The 20450-nt window shown below is 39.7% G+C and overlaps 1 protein-coding gene across 3 annotated transcripts in view; it reads left to right on the forward strand.

The window, feature by feature from the left end:
* HMGA2 (high mobility group AT-hook 2) overlaps nt 1–20450 on the forward strand; it is a 141498-nt gene that overhangs the window by 46698 nt on the left and 74350 nt on the right. Inside the window, exon 4 of one of the 3 annotated variants that reach the window (XM_037996841.2) lies at nt 3069–3754. The exons of the other annotated variants lie outside the window; for them this stretch is intronic. Within the exon in view, the coding sequence (XP_037852769.1) occupies nt 3069–3074 (6 nt within the window). The 3' untranslated portion in view covers nt 3075–3754. Of the gene's footprint in view, nt 1–3068; nt 3755–20450 lie in introns of those variants that run through there. 3 annotated transcript variants of the gene reach the window in all.

Genomic DNA, 20450 nt, shown 5'->3' on the forward strand with positions numbered 1-20450 from the left:
TAATCCATTTATATAGGTTTCTTCCTTTTGTGTGTGAATGGAAAATGAATTTAAGTTCATTAGTAGAAGCAAGAAACCTTTAGCTTGGCCTCCAGGTATTATTTGTTTTCCTTCTCATGAGAATTTTGAATGTCCTATATCTACATTCTCAAGGCTAAAGAATAATGAGGCAGAATATGTTTTCTCCATTACTATATCCCCTTCCTACGGGGATTCTAAAGGTGTGGTTTTCCCTCTAGGTGAGAGAACTATATTCCTTTTCTAGGCAGATTCCATTTTAGTTCACACTCAGGCTGTCAGATACACAGAACAATGTCACACAAGCTTCTTAAGACCTCTTAAAAATCACTTCCAGTTTGACTTCTGCCCATACCTTATTTTGTTAGTTTTCCTCAGAAAGGCTCGGGAATAGCAGAATAACCTTTGATTACCAAAAATAGATTTAATTTTCCTATTTGATATGATGATGTCACAGAAAATAACCAATTGCTTTATGTGCTCTGTAGCTTTGTGCTTCAGTGCATCATCACTTTCTTGGGTTTAGGGGTCTGTGGGCATAGCAAAAGAAGGTGTGACAGCCTGTCCTTGTTAGACTGAAGCCAGTTTGAAGTGGTAAGGAGGCAACAGGATGTCAGCCAAGTGAAAAATATTCTCACCTCTCCAGATCTTTAATCCGGAGCCTAGTGTGACTTGGCTTCTGCCCCCTTCATCCTTCCTAGGGTCCCCCTACACAAAGTCCTCTAAATAAGGTTGCCAGTAACCTCTTAACTGCCAAATCCAGCGGACACTTCTCAGTCCTCGTCCTGATGTCTCTTCTGAAATATCTGACACATCAGCAGCGCCTCCTTATTTCAAACTTGCCCTCCTTGGATACCTGAAGGTAAACCTGTCCTGTGTTTCTTCTCTTGTCAAGAAGTTCCTTGCACCTGGGAGGCTCTTCTCTCTCTACCTGCCCTCTGCACGTTGCTCGTCTCCAGGGTTATATCTGAGGTCTTCTATTTTTCATTCCATGGTGTTTATTCTGAGTTAGCTCCGTGATATCTGTGTTTCAGTCACTGTCTGCATTGACTGACTGTATTCGTAGCTTATCTGAGTGCCATCATATACCCTGTCATCCTTGACTTGTCAGTCTCCTATTTCAACATTTGCAAAGTTCTGCTATTTATTACTCCTAAAGGTGCCTGGAGCTATATGTTTTGAGTTTTCTTTTCCTCCATTCCCACTTCCCCACTGCCACATTCTTTGTACAAGTCTTTATCATCTCTCACTTAAACTATTTGCACCAGCCTCCTACTAGTTTTCCTGCTGTGTCTACTCTTCTTTGTCCAGCTTGCCTCCATTATTGCTGGAAGTGTTTTCTTCAGAACAGACACTCAATCACTCTCCTGCCAAAAATTGTTACTGGCTACCATTCGTCCAAGGGATAAAGTCTGAACTTCTTATGTTGATTATAGCATTGGGCCCAGTTTCTAATCTTGCCTCCTACCACCCACCAGTTGAAATCTTCACTTCCCTAGGACAGAAAGACCTGTTTTTCTGAAACTTACATTAGGTCTTTCACACTTGTGCTCTGATTGGTGAAGTCTTTAACTTTACTTCCATTTGGACCGATCTCAACACACCTCCCAAGACGCAGTTCAAATATGGTGCCCCCCCGAACCCCTCCTGAAATTATTTCCTTCCTCTTTGCCTCATGGAAATTTGCACATACCTGAGGTAAAGGACATTTCCAAGTCTACTATAATTATTTGTTTACATGTTTTTCATGCATGAGACTGTGTCTCATCTATCTTTGTATTTTCAATGCAGAGCATAGTGTGTGTCTTACAAAAAATATCCAAGGAATGAATGTGTCCAAGCCATGTGTCTGCACCTATACCATGAGCCCTCTAGATTCTGTTGTCTGGTGTGTTAGAAATAAATAGTGCTTTGAGCACCAAATAGGGAAGCCATCAGCAGAAAAGGTTTATTTCCTTTTCTCAATATTTTTTTCGTATTGAATCTGGGCTAAGTGTAGATGGCTATAAATAGTCACTCATGAAGTCAAATGCACCTGTGGGATTGGAGGATAATACTTATTTTAGAAAAAAAGAAAGAAGGAAAAGAGGAGAGATGTCCAATGTCACTATTAGTGAATCACATATATTATTCTTTAATTTCCCATGTAAATGTGAAAAGAGCTTAGTAGAAAGTAAGATATATAAAGCATGTCTACATGTGTTTTATGATATGTATACATGTATATATGTAGATGCATACATATATTTAAATGTGACCATTATCACATTACTCTATGTTTTATTTTATTATATTCATCCTCACGAAATCATTGTTTTACCTCCAGTAATAAAGACAGGGAACTGAGGATTTATTTTCAAGTCTTGCTTGTGGTATTTGCCCATGCTTGCACAACAGTAACAATAATGGCAGACCCATTTATTAGATGATTGAAAAGAGCAGGACACCCATGGAGGTTTAACATATGGTCGCTGCCCTTACAGAATTCAAAAATCACACACCAAAAAAGGTAGGTAACAATATAGGGTGGTTTGAAGTATGCCAACTAATGGCACACAGTTAGTGAGATTTTGTTTTTTTATCTCTCTATAGCCTACTATAGCACTTTGCAGACACTGGATAAATATTTGCTGAATGAGTGGACAGTAAAGCAGAAGCAAATTTGTACTAATTTTTCAATTACACTTTCTTCCTTGTATGCATTAAACTAGAGTTGGGTTTTGGGCTATGTTTGTTGACACCAGCTTGTTGGGAATAAGAGTAAGAATTTATCCTTTACAGTTTCATAGATCTCATTTATCATCTACAAGAAAAGAAAACTTATTTTTGTTTTGTAAACTTCAAATGTAAATTAATAAATATATAATATAAATAATAAAGCTATATAAATAATAGGTATATATAATGTATAGCATTTAAAGCTATATAAAGTCTACTACTTAGTTGAAGACTTTGTCAGTCTTGCTGAGACACATTGAGTGAAAGTATATATAAAAGGCTTTAATGACGTGAGGTGAATACTCAAGAAATTTTAATCATCTTCTTTTCAGTGGTAACGAATTGCGCTCATACAACAAAGCCTAGGTTTCCAGCAGGAAGCAAACCATTTGAAGATGTGGTGCCCTTTAGAAATTGTTTAGAATCTTTTTCAGAAGGAGGTGTAGTGTGACTCCAGGTGCCTCTCCAACCTTGTTGAAGTGAGTGCAGGTGACCTCTATGTACTTGTTCTTCAACCTGCTTTATAATAAGCAGCTCGCTACCCCGATTTACCCACAGAACCACCTTAAGACTTGGCAAGATAGCTTTTGAAAAAAAAATAAAGTAATGGATAATCATAGTTCAAACTCATTTGTTTTTCTGTATATATACATACAGGTAAACATTTTCACAAGTACACTTAAAAATAATAGAAGAGTTTAAAGATTTGCCCCAATGGGCTCGTCTCCCTTTTCCAGTTTGGTGCTCCATCTCAGAAAAAGAGAGTCACACTTTGAGACAGATGTAGCTCTTTCTACAGATTTTTCCAGAGCAAGAAAATTGGGATCTCACACACCTGCAGTACTTATTTTATCTTCTCATTTCCCTTTATTCAACCAGAAAGGTTTCCCCCCACCAGTAATACTCTTTTAGAATTATCATGTAGCTTGATGCTATGGCCATAATGGGTTTTGTCTTGTTTTGTTTAATCACAGATGTAAAAATAAAAAGAAATGCTGGGAGGGGGGAGGGATTGCATTGGGAGTTATACCTGATGTAAATGACGAGTTGATGGGTGCAGCACACCAACATGGCACAAGTATACATATGTAACAAACCTGCACGTTATGCACATGTACCATACAACTTAAAGTATAATAATAATAAATAAATAAATAAAAATAAATTTAAAAAATTAAAAAAATAAAAAAAGAAATGCTTATATTTAAATAGAGTTAATACAAGTAATTGTCTCAAAGTAGTCCCAAATTAATTTTTACTCCCTTATGCTCATACGAGAAAATATACTGACAGTGGCTCAGTACTTGCTTGCTTTGCTTATCTTGCTGGCAATAATACCAGATGTATTTTATTTAATTGAATAGCTGTGTTCCTGAGTGAGTAAATGATATTATTCTAAGTTGATCTATTTACATACACTAGAACTTGCAGTTTATAACAACTGTTAGTTTATTATTTCAAAGATTATACTGTGTTGCAAAGAAATATTTTATTCAGATTTTCATATATTCAGTTTTGTCTGTTTGTTTGTTTTGAGACAAAGTCACTCTCTGTTGCCCAGGTTGGAGTGCAGTGATGTGATCTCGGCTCACTGCAACCTCCACCTTATGGGTTCAAGCCATTCTCCTGCCTCAGCCTCCTGAGTAGTTGGGATTGTGGGCATATGCCACCATGCCTGGCTATTTTTTTTTTTTTTGTGAGATGAAGTCTCGTTCTGTCGCCCAGGCTGGAGTGCAGTGGCCGGATCTCAGCTCACTGCAAGCTCCGCCTCCCGGGTTCACGCTATTCTCCTGCCTCAGCCTCCCGAGTAGCTGGGACTATAGGCGTCCGCCACCTCGCCTGGCTAGTTTTTTGTATTTTTTAGTAGAGACGGGGTTTCACCAAGTTGGCCAGGCTGGCCTCGACCTCCTGACTTCAGGTGATCTGCCTGACTCGCCTCCAAGGTGCTGGGATTATAGGCGTGAGCCACTATGCCCAGCCTTGTCTGGTTTTTTAATACCGATGGCCTACGTAAAACATCAGTCAACTTTCTATGAGTTTGAACTACCAACTTGGTGGATGTTTTTCTTTTTTTATTTGCTTGTTTTCTTTGAATTATTTTTACTATCATCAGAGAATGGGCAAAGTTATTTAGTAGAGAATGAGCTCATCTCTGCTACTTCAGCTACTTTTAGAATCTGATTTTTTTTTTTTAAAGTGGTTGGAGGAAAGAAATGAAACTGCATTCAACTAGGCTGACCTTGGTTGCCATTATCATGGGGATTGGTGAGTTTTTCTCTTTGTTGATGTCTTCAGTTTTCAACAAAATTGCTTCTTTGGAAGTTTTTGCTTTTTCTCCTAAACTGGTTATATAGGAATGTAGTAGGTACAGGTAATTCCATTATATAAATGCATATTTATAAATGATTTACTTAGCTGTTCCAGCTTGTTAAATATGTATTTAAGGCCCATTTAAAAAAAAAATATATATATATATATATAAAATAGAAACTCACAGAATGGATACTGAGTTGCTGAAAATTAGCCAATCATTTGAATTTAAATCTTTTCAGGAGTTTTTGCATTAGGAATTCATACCATATACTCACTCTGAAACCATGGCATGAAAAGTATGATTAGTCACATCTATTAAAATAGTGAAAGAAAATATTTGGTAATTTTGTATTAGCCAATAAGTTATTTTGCATAAGGCAATTATGAATACTCTTTCTCTTCCTAATCTTAATATGTACACAACTATACATTCAATATTTCTTTCAGGAAAACCAAATCCTACAACCCCAAAAAGAGATTCTAATTTGGTTGCTTTCTATTTCTCTTTGTATCATTTATAAAGCAGGCCAAACAATTTCTGGCCTCTGATTTTTGAAAACCATACAATCATTTCACCACTTAAGCCCAAACTTTCTAAATCAAATTTTTACCGTAAGAACAAATACTTTCACCATTTATAAACCTTTCAAATTAAGGTTTTGAGTAGAACTTTCCAGACAGCCTCTGGAAACCATAGCAACACATGTCCCTAAAGCACATTATATTATATGGTGCTCTACCATAGATGTCCAGTATTTGCCACAGAAGGAACAGAACTTGTATTACCCCATGAGTAGGCCAATTGGTCAGTGGAGGGGTGACAGGTGAGCAGTCAGCGAGGGTGCTGGAGGAGGGTGGCTGTGGGGGTGTGAAGGTTTAGTAGTAGAAAAAACTCTCACTCTGGGTTGCTGGGTGCTTGCTTCGCAGCCCTGGTTTGTGAAGTGATTTATGGGCCATACATCACCTTCCTGGTTGGCTTTGTTGACACCTTGTCACATTCTTGCTTAGGCTTGAGGAATTCATTGTTCTTGTTTGAACTGATAAGAACAACAACAAAAAAAAAAATGAAGAAAGAAAAAAGAAAGGTTTTCTCACTGAGACCTTGGGAAAAGTTAAGGGGGTGGAATGTTGACGTGGAGCGTCAGGCTGCACTTTCCCAAGCAATGCAGCCCTGTGTCTGCTGGCTGCTGCAGTGGCAGGGAATGCCATTAGGAGTGCTGGCGGAAGCTTTATTTGCCCTGTGGAAGTAGTTTCCTGGCTTGGAGCTGTTCTTTTTTGCTAGAATGGTACTGTGGAGAGAGGCCTTAGGAGGGGTCAAGGAGAGAGGTTTTCCTTTGAGAGCTGGGATACATAATGGCTGAGAGGAGATTCCAGTGGGAGGTAAAATGACCCCGGCCACTGGGAGAATGTAAAACACACGGTGACTTGATGTGAGTTGGTCTCTCCAAAGTTCATCCTGCTGTACAGCATGCATTTTGGGCATAGTGCCATGCTGACCTTTCTCCTTTAATGTGTAGTGCCCCATGCTTCACTTAGTATTTTGGCAGCCTGCACACAGAGGCTGGCATTTGAGCCCAGTGCTTTGAAGAGAGCAAAAAAGTTTCAAAATGGGAACTCTTCAAGTCATTGGTTATACATAGGGTATTATCTCCCACGTCAATGGAGCAATGGATGACCTGCCGGTTTTTTTTTTTTTTTTTTTTTTTTTTTTTTAGACCTCTTCCCTTTTGTCTTTGCTTCAAAAAAAGTTAATACATTAAACTATTTTTCATCCAAGAGAAGTAAACAGGTCAGATCCTATGTTCCATATCATGGGATTGTAAATGCTCATATTTCCTTTTGTGAAAATATGTTTTGTTTAAGAGCAGCCAACTGTGAACATACTGCATTCACTAATATTCTCTGTCATCATGCTACTGTTGATTGGAAGGAGAAGAACCTACTTGCACCCCAGCCAAGGGTGAGGTGTCCTGGGGAGTGTTTGCACTTTTGTGTTATACTGTTAACAAGTTCATGTGTAATGTAATAAATCACTTTACCTGGAAGCGCCATTCACACATCCCCACTATGAACCCCATTTTGAACCTGAGCCATAGAAAACTGTTTCTAAGCTTCTTAAAATGGTTCTCTGCAACAATGTTTCTTACAGAATGAGGATGTATAAACTTGTTATAATGTACTTGACTTTCCAAGTGGTCCCTGTAAACAAGGGATGCTTGAAGAACTGCCAAGCTAGGTAGCCAGAGATTGGGATTGAAGAGCTGACGTTGTTCTAACACTGAATGCAAATGGAAATGACCTAATACATGTGTAATAGTAAAGCTTATAAACGTGTAACAGTATAGCAATTGCAGGATTAAAATAAGCAAATTTTGGAAAGTGCACACTTTTTCTTTTGGGTCATCTACCTTGCTATGAAGTGATATTTCGAATAACATTTAAATATCTAAATATATGTATTGCCATAATATTGACACCAAACTTTTAACACATACCTGTTTTTAAAAATCTACAAGCCCAGTTTCCTCAGTTTCTTTATAACTCTGATGAGCCTGCCAGTTCTGCCTTTGCTTTTTTCCCCAACTTGGAATCTACTCTGGTTTCCAGAATTAGGTTTATTGACAGTGTTTCACTGCTCTCTGCTGGAGAAGCCCAAAGCCAAGCCAGGCATCTAAGGCTCTAATGACTTGCAAGGAATGCAGGTGAGATGGTTCAGCTGATAAACTCCCGGCCTCGGAAATTAAACTCAACACAAGACTTATTCATACTAGTCGAAGATCACAGTTTGCAAGCTGTGCTGTACGGGCTAGAAATGGGTTTCTCAGAGAGTAGTATAGGTAAGATAGAAAGCATAATACTGCCTAAGCTCCAATTTCTTACTTCGAATGTCCTTTGTAAAGATATCCTATATAATGTTGCACAGAAACTGTGCAGTTTCTCAAGTCAATTTTCATCCTTCCATTTTTGACACACAGATATAAACTTAATTGTGGTATGTACATCTGAGACAGTAATCAACCATTCCCCCTGAAAGAAAAAAAAAGAATTTTATTTTTATTTTTGAGACAGTGTCTAGCTCTGTCGCCCAGGCAGAAGTGCAGTGGCATGATCATGGCTTACTACAGCCTTGACTTCCCAGGCTCTGATGATCCTCCCTTCTCAGCCTCCCAAGTAGCTGGGACTACAGGCATGTGCCACCATACCTAGCAAATTTTTTGTATTTTTTTTTTTTTTGTAGTGATAGGGCTTCACCATGTTGCCCAGGCTGGTCTCGAATTCCGGGGCTCAAGCAATTCACCCACCTTGGCCACCCAAAGTGCTGGGATTACAGGTGTGAGACACCATGCCTGGCAATAAAGCGCTTTTAACCAAAATATATCAAATTCGAAACAAACTATATATAAAGATTTTTTTCTTCTAAACTTCATATTTAGTATGTCCATGACCAGAAAAAAGAGAACAAGAGTATTTACCAAGTAAGCAAAAGTGAGTTATGACATTTTTTTCATGAAACTTTTCTAGGTAGGAATAAACTACTTTACATCTTGATTTGCATGAACACAAAACTCTACCATAATCTAGATGCCATACTTCTCAAATTTAAAACAAAAGAACAAAAACAAAGACAGTAAACACTTTAGGTGACTGTTGTTTTAAATGTCTATATTAAGCATATATGTACACATATATTTATGCATGTGTGGATGTGTGTTTATACATATATTCTATGTATATATCCTTGGGTGGGAACAGGGAGCAAAGATCTAAGCATATCTCAGGGCTTTATGTTCTTTTCAGTCTGGTATCTTTTAACTTAAAAGCAACTCGATGAATAGAAATCATAAAAGCCATCCTTACAACAGCATTAAAGTGCTATTCTATCCTGTAGCATTCCAAGTGAATTATTGCTGTGCTGTCAAAGAAAACAAAAACATTTGGGAAGGACTGTTTATTTTACAGTGGTTGACCAAAAGTATGCAAGTGGTTATAAAAAAATGTAGACAGCTAACGATGGGAGGTGCCACTTGCACATTCTGAAATCCATTCACAAACCTTTGACACTAACTGTTGATCACTGGAGATAATATTAGAAGCAAAGCATTTTCCACAGGGAAAATGCTAGCACTATGAAAGCATTTCAGGTCAAAGTAAATAAATAAAACCTCTATCCCTCATCCTGTATCACTGGCATCTCCTCACTCACAGAACCTAATGGCATGATTGTTTCTTCCCAAGAAGAGCAAGAAAACTTTGCAAAAATATTTCTGTCAGAGGTTATGGCAATGAGGGATTTTTGTGCCATGAAACATGTGTTGCCCTTTGTATTTAAAGATTAAAATAAAAACTGCTGTTGACAATGTTAATAGATTCTTTCATTAAACAAATATTTCATTTTGAGCTATATGGGAAATTAGAGACATCAAACGCAGTCCCTGTGTATTAAAGATAACAAAATGTATACTTAGGGAAGATAAATGACTTAAGGTTATACAGCAGGTAGCCTGGAAGGATGAATTAGAAGTACTAGTTCAGTGTTTGTATTTGTATGTTTTGCCTCAGAATCAGACAATATACAGTTAAGACCTCATCGATATCTCCCGGTAAATGCTTATTTAATGTTTAAGAATTTTCATTGGTGGAGAGATTCTTATTCCAGGAGTCTAGGTCTTGGAGTTTAGGTTTCTTTTACTTAAAAAAACAAAAAGATTCCTCTGATAAGTGAAGATCCATCTAACTTTCTGGTGGATCATTCGGTAACTTTCGAGAAATGAGAATAATCATAACTGGCTCTATTTATCCTTAGCATGGGGTGAAAGATATGAAAAGTTCCTTGATAAGACTGGCATGATTCTATCCCATAAAACCACTCGTAAATATCAGTTGAAATAATGCCTGTAGGGAAAAATTTCAAATGTCCTTTCTGTCCATGCAGAAATGCCAGTGCAGCTTGTTTTCTGGGTGGTATGTAAGTTGTAGACAGGCACCACATTGTAGACATATTATGGTGGTGCGGTGAATTGACAGGCAGTTTACCACCATTTCCATGTATTAGATTATGTGTACCTCTGGCTATCCTGAGCCTTTGTCCCCAGAGTGGAGATAGTGAAAGAGACGTAGAGAGGGACAAGAACTCCTCGCATCTGTGCCCCTACCTCAGCAGCTCCTCCTCCTTGTCTCTGAGGGTCTCCAGAGTTTGAGTTTGGTGTCATGTTGGCCCAAGAGACTGTTGTCCTTTTGACAGCTCGGCTGTTTGTGTCTCCAGAATGAAACAGAATCAAAATTTTTTCAGATGTAGCATCTGCCTTCCCTCCAACATCCTTGGGTTAATCACGTGCTTGCTGGCCAAGATATGTAAATAAGACTTGGCTAAAAACCCCTTAAAGGATTATGAAGCAATCTTGCTTAATAGTAGCAGAACAAAACAAAACAAAAAACCACTCCAACAAATCCTCCTGTGTGCTACCAAGTAATGGAAAGATCCAGTTATGACTGGAACTGTCCTGGCCTGAGTATTGTCCTAGACCCAGAGGGAGCAAAAGAGGGAGGGAGGAAGGGAGAAAGAGAGAGAGGGAGTGAGAGAGAGAGAGAGAGAGAGAGAGAGAGAGAGAGAGAGAGGAAGTATGAGAGGAGGAGAGAAATTGCTGAAGGAGAGCTTCACTCACTGACTCCGCACACATTCCCTCCCAGTGGTTGCTAATGAAGAGCCCGTGCTGGTGAAGGAAGCCTGCTGATCCCGGAACTGGCCTTGCGCGCATGTGGTGGGATGACAGACACATTCCCTTCCTTGAACTGCACCCTTTTCCTTTGCACTCAGAGGTGGCCGGAGAGAGCCCCGGGTAGGTCCCGGAGTATGTTCCATGCTGCATAAGACATGGAGAGATTCCAATTGCGGGGGTTCCTCCGTAGCCTTTGCAGCTGAACGTCTCCATCTCCTGTCCCTGGGCGGTCAGTCGCTGGCATGGCTCTGTGGAGTTTTACCTCCCAGTTGTCTATCACCAAAGCTGTCCACCCTGTCTGGAGGGGAACGAGCGTGGAAACCCCTGGCGGCTGTACTGACAAAAGCAACCTTAGTCAATGACAGAGTTGGGCAGGCGGCGAGGTCCTGCGGGCTGGCCTTTCTGCTGCTCGTAGGAGGATCATGTGCTGCTATTTCGGAGGCTCCTGCCAGTTGGCCCCAGCCCACCTTTTCTGTTCATACTGAAGCAGCCAGGAACTGAGAGAAAGAGGAAGCCTCGGCTGTGCTCCGGGCTGCGCTGCCAGGGTTGCGTCTGTAGTAGGTCCAGCAGCAAAAACAAAACAGGGCAGAGCCCAGGGAGGCCCCAGCCAGAGCAGCTGAGTGTGGAAACAAAGCAGCCTGCCCGCCCTGGGAAGCTGCCGCAGGCTGTGGAAGGCAACTTCTGGAGAGGCTGCATCCTCTTCAAGCCGGGAAACTGAGGCCCAGAGGACATGTGACATATCTGAGCAGTGACCAAGCCAGGAGTAGAAATGTCTTCTGAGGGCCTGTCCCCACTGCTGTTTGGTTTTAACTGCTCAGCTTTTAACAATGTAACCCTGGACAAGTGACTTACTCTCCCCAGCCTCCATCTCATCTGTAAAATGGGGATGAGAAAATACCGCTAAGAGTTGTTGTGACAATTACATGAGAAAGTATAAACAAAGCATGTGGCACAGTGCCCGGCCACTTAATGGGTCCTCAGTAAGTGTTGTCTAATTATGTGAACCAGAACTTGAGATGGAAGTGAAGCAGAAAAGATAGGGAGTTGTTCATAAATGCCTGATCTGCTAGGGAAATATTTTTTAAAGCAAGGCTACTTTTCACAAGAAGGGGTAGGCACACTTGAATTAAGATCAGATTGATTATATGTTTTTGTTCAGCTTTGATGTTGAAATGTCTAATCAAATGGCAGACTGCCCCACTTCCAGGAAGAGCTCAACTCCAACTAGGAGGAAGCAGGTAATGTGAGCCGTGGCATCTTCGCCGTTTAGATTTCCCGAATCTTTGTTTATCTTCGTTGTCTGAACCTTCCCAACAGAGTTTAAAATATTCAACTTCAAAGTTATATTCTGATGGAAAACACTTCCTAAGAGGCTGAAGGCTTGCTCTAGGAGGTGAAAGGAGAGGAGAGGCGATGGATCACACCACATTTGTGGAAAACGTTAATGCTATGTGATCTTGCCTCCTTAGACCCAGATAGATGCAAAGGATAAGGAACTCAGTTTATAAACTAATAACAGATACTCCAGAAGTGCTTTGCATCCTGTTCTGACACTAACTGGTTGTGATTCACTTGTTAAAGACAAGGATAACAACAGCAATACCATTTCTTGAGCCCTTACTGGGTGTCTGGTATTGTGCAAAGTACTCTCTCTATTACCTCAGTTTCCACAACAACTTTTATGAAATATTTCTCCCTTTTGTGAAGAGGAAAGTGAGACTTAGACAGAAGTTAAATAACTTGTTCAAGATCACTCAATTAATAAATGCTCCTATGCACTTAATCACTGTGCTATGTCCTGCTTACCCCTTAATGTTAACCTTAATCCTAACTTGAATTTAGGTTAATGTCTATGCACTGCTGTTTTGTTCACCTGCAAATCAAGGACTGTACTTACAGTTTTGCTAAGGCCACTTCTTTGAAAATTGTAAATATTTCCAGAAAGAGGCACAGTTTACAACAAACTTATTGCTTTCCAAATAAATTTTTCCCTATTAAAATCAATGTACCAGTTGTAATTTTCATACCTATGTATTGTTTAAGATAGAGAGTTCAGGACAGAATTGAAAACTGGGAAAAATAATCTCGTGGTTTTGTTTGTTTGTTAGAGACATAGTCTCGCTCTGTCGCCCAGGCTGGAGTTCAGTAGCCCAATCTCAGCTCACTGCAACCTCCAACCTCCCAGGTTCAAGCAATTCTCTCGCCTCAGCCTCCCAGGTAACTGGGATTACAAGCGCGCACCGCCACGCCCAGCTAATTTTTGTGTTTTTAGTAGAGATGAGGTTTTGCCATGTTGGCCAGGTTGATCTTGAACTCCTGACCTCAGGTGATCCAGCCACCTCGGCCTCCCAAAGTGCTGGGATTACAGGTGTGAGCCACCAGACCCAGCTCTCGTATTTTTGATATACAGATTGAATATCCCTAATTTGAAAACCTGAAATCTGAAATGTTCCAACATCCAAAACTTTAGACGGGCGGATCATGAGGTCAGGAGATCGAGACCATCCTGGCTAACACGGTGAAACCCCGTCTCTACTAAAAATACAAAAAACTAGCCGGGCGAGGTGGCGGGCGCCTGCAGTCCCAGCTACTCGGGAGGCTGAGGCAGGAGAATGGCGTAAACCCGGGAGGCGGAGCTTGCAGTGAGCTGAGATCCGGCCACTGCACTCCAGCCTGGGCGACAGAGCGAGACTCCGCCTCAAACAAAAAAAAAAAAAAAAAAAAAAAAAAAAAGTTACATGATATTTGAATGAATTGCTCATAGGAACATTTTGGATTTCAGATTTCCAGATTAGAGATGTTGAAATCTGTAAGTGCAAGACAAATATTCCAAAATCCGAAGAAAATCAGAAATGCAAAACAGTTCTGGTCTCAAGCATTTCAGACACTCAGCCTGTATTTGCATGCTTATGGCTGTTGGGAAAAGTTAACACATTCACCAAATTGTGCTTGGCCAATTGATAATGACTAATCAATATTAATGCACGAGTATATGTACTTTTGCTGTCAAGGGCAAAATTTAAACTTTACTTGCACTAGTCTTTATCTCTAAGGAAACTTGTACATTTATGCGTGTAATTTGGTATCCTCAAGGTAAAAACTCCAAATAGCATTATTTACTGAGTGAAATTTCTCTATGAAGACTTTTCATATCCTAATGGAATTATGCTTCTAAAATCTCAATATTTGTTAGTATCATTGAAATTTTGTGAATTAGACTCATCTAGATTAATATGTACTAGAAGCGTTACCTGTATGAACTTGGACAAGTTTCTTAATCTGTCTGGGCCTTAGTTGCCTCAGCTGCAAATTGGGAATGAAAATGGTATCATCATATTATAATGGCTGTTGAGACTGTTAAATGAGTTAATTACGTAAAGTGCTTCAAATTGCGGCTGGCACATAGTAAGTGCTATATGTGTTAATTAATTGTACTAATCACTTGTGACTTTCAATTGATTCTATTTTAATTGATATATTCTATAATATAATTTGCTTCCTTCATCTCCCTTTCATGTATACAAATTAAATTTGCATAGAAAGTCTTCTAAGAAATTTTCATTCTTCTACTTCACCCTCTCTTTAGCTCTGTAGTAAGTAATTTCTAGCTGTTTATTTATCCCTTAGAACTTTATCTAGAGAAGCTTTTGATATTAAGCTGTGACATATAATAGATGAAATTACAGTCATTGAATTTATTTTCTCTGAATTACTGATTATTTTAGGTAGAATTTATCTTCCTTTTTTTTTTCTGGTGCCCAAGTCTTAGAGAAACATGTTTTCAGCCCTGATCATGATAAATAGTGGGTTTTTTAAATGACATCACGAGATACATATTTCTCAGATACAAAGGATTGTTGTTATGTTCTTTTGGCCAGAAGACACTCATCTTCCTGGGAAATGTAGCCACAAAATGCTGGGTTTGAGTTTTATTAATATCCTTGTAGATGAAAAACAAAATGTTTCCCCTCTAAGTTTTTGTTCTTTTCCATTTGGCAAACCCGGTGATTTGCCACATGAGCCAATGTGTGTCTCATTTGCTTATTTTCTTGCGCACTAGCAGCCCTGGTGATAGCATCTGGAATGTGTGCAGTTCCTGGGAACAAATAGCATGTTGGAAAATGGTTGACTTGGTGGCAGCAGGATTGCTCATGCACCTGACAGCACATGCCATGTATCTCAAGCCGTTTGCCTTTTGTAAAAGTGATTTTAAGATAGGCTGCCTCTCCCCAAATTTTTGTCCAAATAATAATAATAACAACAATGATAAGAAAATATTTTTATGACCAGTGACTTTAATTTGAGAGTCAGATTTTCAAAATTATTTTGATATTTGAGCTGATGATATCAACTATGCCATGAAATTTTGTTTTGTTTTGAGGCAAATTACTCGGTTAAATGGGGAGGAACCCTCAGTTCTGGGAATTGCCCACTGCTTTCCTGGAAAACACATGAATAATCCACCCTCTTGTTTAGCATATAATCAAGAAATAACTTTAAGTATCCTTAGTCCAGCAGCCCAAGCTGCTGCTCTGCCTATGGAGTAGCCATTCTTTTATTCCTTTACTTTCCTAATAAACTTGCTTTCATTTACAAAAAAGTTACTAGGTTAAACTGAATCAAGAAAATCATATTATAATGGCTGTTGAGACTGTTAAATGAGTTAATTACGTAAAGTGCTTCAAATTGCAGCTGGCACATAGTAAGTGCTATATGTGTTAATTAATTGTACTAATCACTTGTGACTTTCAATTGATTCTATTTTAATTGATATATTCTATAATATAATTTGCTTCCTTCATCTCCCTTTCATGTATACAAATTAAATTTGCATAGAAAGAATTTGAAAACTTGGTTTACATATATATTATATATGTTGCTTTATTTTCACCATTCTTAAAAACTGTTCATTGACTAAATGATACACAGATTTAAGAGGTTAGGAGACTGAATGGAATTTAGACCCGACTGTTCTTAAACTGCTTTCAAGCTCACATTTCACTTAAGAGTAGGGACTCCCTGTCACCCTTAGTCCCTGTTTCCTCCTTTTCTTTTGATTCATCATTCTTGCAGGGAATTACTGAGAAGGACATGAGCTAAAAGACAATACAGAGGTATTCGAGGAAGGAGGTGTGAATCAAACCAGGCCAGACCATTGAGTTCCAGAGAAATTTCCAGACAAAGCTTCTCAACCCACCAGCCAAGACCCAACCCACAGCAGTCACTTTCACTCTGTCTTATCTTGAACATACTCTTGCTTTTTGAAGGCACAGTCTGTAGAATTCCACATTTTCTATTTCATTCGTTGCTTTCCTCAGTTTCCCTTAATAAGTAAGCAAGACTTGAACTACAGGTTATGAAATTCTTGGGATTAATGACTGAGCTAAGTTAGAAAGAAATGCCTGTTCTTCATGGCCCAAAAATGTAGAAAGCCAATTACCTAACTCTACTTGGCAATTTAAATGATGCCTTTTCTATAAAGAGTTCATTACACAAACGCTGACCTCTCCTCCTCATAAAATGGATGCTATTTTAGTGAGGCATTTCAAAGACGAAAGAGTCTGATGACTTGGCCTAAGGCTAGTTCAATGAAGGCAATGAAAACTTACCTTGGCTATTCTTTTTCGAGTTGGCATTCCAATGAGTCACCATATGGAAGAGGATTAAGAAAAATATTTTATACTTAGGCCAGGTACAGTGCTTCACACCTGTAATCCCAGCACTTTAGGAGGCCGAGGTGGGTGGATCACCTGAGGTCAGGAGTTCGAAACCAGCCTGGCAACATGGCAAAATCTCATCTCTACCAAAAATACAAAAATTAGCCTGGTGTGGTGGCGTGTACCTGTAATCCCAGTACTTTGGGAGGCTGAGGCCAGTGGATCACTTGAGGTCAGGAGTTCGAGACCAGCCTGGCCAACATAGTGAAACTCCATCTCTACTAAAAATATACAAAAATTAGCAGGGCATGGTGGTGCGAGTCTGTAGTCTCAGCAACTCGGGAGGCTGAGGCAGGAAAATCACTTGAACCCAGGAGGCAGAGGTTGCAGTGAGCCAAGATTGCACCATTGCACTCCATCTCAAAAAAAAAAAAAAAAATTTGCAGTTAGGATTTGTAAAATCCTAAAAATCTTAAAGAACAATAGTTAAATCTTACCTTCTATAATTAAAATAATTAAATATTAAGGATTCTTTGGAGTTGTGTCGTTAGGAGCTTTACAGTGAGATACCTTACTAACCAATATTAGCCTGCCACAGGTAAATTAAAAAAAAAAAAAAAAAAAGCAATGACAACAACAACATTTGAGTTTGTTAATCTAATTGCCCCTTCCTTTCCATCACTCCAAGGCATTAATGTGTCTTTAGATGACCCCATTAAGTTTTCTATTAGAATTTCCTCTCCATCTCTCTCATACACACACGCGCACACACACACACACACCCTAGCCATTGGTGTTTCTGAGATTATGAATCCTCTTTCCATGGTGGTCTGGGAACATAGGATATAGTTTATGAGTTGGGGAGACACAAATATGTTCTGAAAAAGAAAGCTTCAAACCTACTGGGCGTGGTGGCTCACGCCTGTAATCCCAGCACTTTTGGAGGCCAAGGCAGGTGGATCACTTGAGGTCAGGAGTTTGAGACCAGCCTGGCCAACATGGTGAAACCCTGCCTCTACTAAAAATACAAAAGTTAGCTGGACGCGGTGGTGTGCGCCTGTAATCCCAGCTACTCAGGAGGCTGAGGCACGATAATTGCTTGAAACCAGAAGGTGGAGGTGGCAACTAGCCAAGACATCGCCACTGTACTCCAGCCTGGGAGGCAGAGTGAGACTCAGTCTCAAAAAAAAAAGAAAAGAAAAGAAAGAAAGAAAAGAAAAGAAACTTTCAAATAAAACTATCTTTGACTAATAGACTCATTCATCCAATAGGAATAGAGTGCCCATGGTGTGCTAACTCTTATGACAATGATGACATAGGGACCCAGGGACCACCCTCCCATTAGAGATGCACCATGCTCAGCTCGTCTAACTTCGAGCCTGCACTTTCCACCAATGATCAACTGCCTTCTGTGCCCACACTAGGAGGAAGGATATGTGCTTGATACTTTGTTTTATTATACTGTTGAATTTCATCATCACCCTACTCTTATCCACAAAAAATATCCAAAGTATTAAATGTTTCTTAAAAGAAATATTAGTTGTGCCCATTTTAATCTCCTAAACTTTATGACCTTTGTCCAGTGTTCAACTAGATATTTAAGATTGCTTTCATTTGGCTTTTGGTAAGACTCATTTTTGGAATTAATACAGGATCACTATTTGTTCTCCTCAAGTCCCAGAAAAGAAAGAGGCTTTTTCCTACAAATCAAACTTCAGCATACCACGAGCTGCCAGTGTTATTTGCCGTTTGTTCCTTATCTTTTCCAACAAAGTGACCTTAGCACTGAACCAGGAATGCTTAGATGTAGATGTGCACAGAGGACCCTTTTAGTTACTATATAGTAAATACATACCTAATAGGTAAATATGCCTATATATATATATATACCCACAGATTTTTAATAAGTGAATATTCTGGAGAGTTGCCATTCCAAGAATGCTCACTGAAAACACAGTACACAAGGCCAACAAGGAATAAGATAGAATATTCCAGCTTGGCAGAATGGTGAGTGAATTGAGCTTTGACTTTAAAGAGGTAGGTAGGTGAGGAGTTGTTGACAAACCTTAGTTTGAAAGTGGTTTATGTCATGGGAAAGTACGTATCAGGGCTGTTGTGAGGATTATCTTATTTCTTTCTCACAGTAACTCAGTGAGGTAGACACTGTTATCATCCTTATTTCACTGATGAACAAACCAAGGCACAATGAGGTAAAGTCATCTGCTGCAGGACTAAACCGCTGATGAATGAAAGAGCCAGGCAGGGCAGGCTGGCTTCAGAATTGTACTGTTTCGCTTCCTATTTCTCCCTACATCCTAGCCCCACTCACATGGAAATCAGTCGGAAAAGTTCTTCTGTCTTATTCTGTAAAGACAATCCAGGCCGGGCGCGGCGGCTCACGCCTGTAATCCCAGCACTTTGGGAGGCCGAGACGGGCGGATCATGAGGTCAGGAGATCGAGATCATCCTGGTTAACACGGTGAAACTCTGTCTCTACTAAAAATACAAAAAAAAAAAAAAAATTAGCCGGGCCTGGTGGCGGGCGCCTGTCGTCCCAGCTACACGGGAGGCTGAGGCAGGAGAATGGTGTGAACCCGGGAGGCGGAGCTTGCAGTGAGCTGAGATCTGGCCACTGCACTCCAGCCTGGGTGACAGAGCGAGACTCCGTCTCAAAAAAAGAAAGACAATCCAGGCCGTCTTCCTCCTAATTCTTACCCACTTGTATTTCTTCTATAATTGCTACAAAAATGGTCCTACACAACAACAACATTGTCAACTCACAGAGTACCAAAATAGCAAAGAACCTTACAAATTCCTCTGGGCTAATTTTATCAGCAAAACACTAAGCAAAATGAGAGTTGCCCAAGTCCTGAAAATCATTATGCCACAAAGTTAGTGGTTACCAAGTTCAGCCCACTATTTAAGTATAGCCATTTAAATAGGCCACTATTTAAAACATTGTGTTATCCCCATATACTCAACTCAACAGGACAGAGACCATGTTTTATGTCTCTTTGCATGTCCAGCCCTTACCACAGCACCTGAGACATATTCCTCAACAATTTATGCTTGTTGGATGGATGATGGACTGAATAAATTAACAGGTCTTAGCTTTTAGTTTTTTAAAAATTAAAAATTGTGCTTAATCTTTCATTAATATATTCTTGTGATTTGATCAATGTAAAGAAGAGCAAGATCATCATCTAATATTATCCTGAATACTATTCAATATATTTCTATAATGTTGCCTAAGGTATATATCTTTTGTTTTGTTGTTTTGGAAGCTGTATTACACAGTTGACTCAAGCAAGCTGTATATGCCATGAAAATCAGCATTGTTCTCCCTCACAACCCCCCCACACACATACCCAGCTTTCAGATAGATCTGAACTCCATGAAATGGAAGTCCTTCTTGGGTTAAGCTGAGATTGAGAGGACTATTTTACTGCTTCTTCAGTATATTCTTTTTTTTTTTTTTTTTGAAATGGAGTCTCACTCTGTCACCCAGGCTGAAGTGCAGTGGCACAGTCTCGGCTCACTGCAACCTCCGCCTCCTGGTTCAAGCGATTCTCCTGCCTTAGCCTTCTGAGTAGCTGGGGTCCCAGGCACACATCACCATACCCAGCTGTTTTTGTATTTTTTTGTAGAGACAGGGTTTCACTGTGTCACCTTGTCAGCCAGGCTAATCTCGGTCTCCTGACCTCAAGTCATCTGCCTGCCTCAGCCTCCCAAAGTGCTGGGATTATAGACGTGAGCAGTAGCTCCCAGCCCACTTCTTCAATATATTCTTATACGTGAATTGAGCCTTCCATTTCTTCCTTTACCTCCTCTTCCATCGATTGGAACCAGTTGACTTTTTAATGTAAAGTATAGAAACTCAGCCGCTCTAACCCTGTTTTGATTCCAAACCCTTGTACCTACCAGGCCATTTAGGAAGACTGAGATAAATAAGCATTGTAACTCCAGGGAGCTTTCTTGTTTCATGATCCATTTCTGCTTCTTAGGGGCCAGACAGTGCTAGGCTTAC

Source organism: Chlorocebus sabaeus, chromosome 11 (genome assembly GCF_047675955.1).
Source record: "Chlorocebus sabaeus isolate Y175 chromosome 11, mChlSab1.0.hap1, whole genome shotgun sequence".
NCBI lineage: Eukaryota > Metazoa > Chordata > Mammalia > Primates > Cercopithecidae > Chlorocebus > Chlorocebus sabaeus.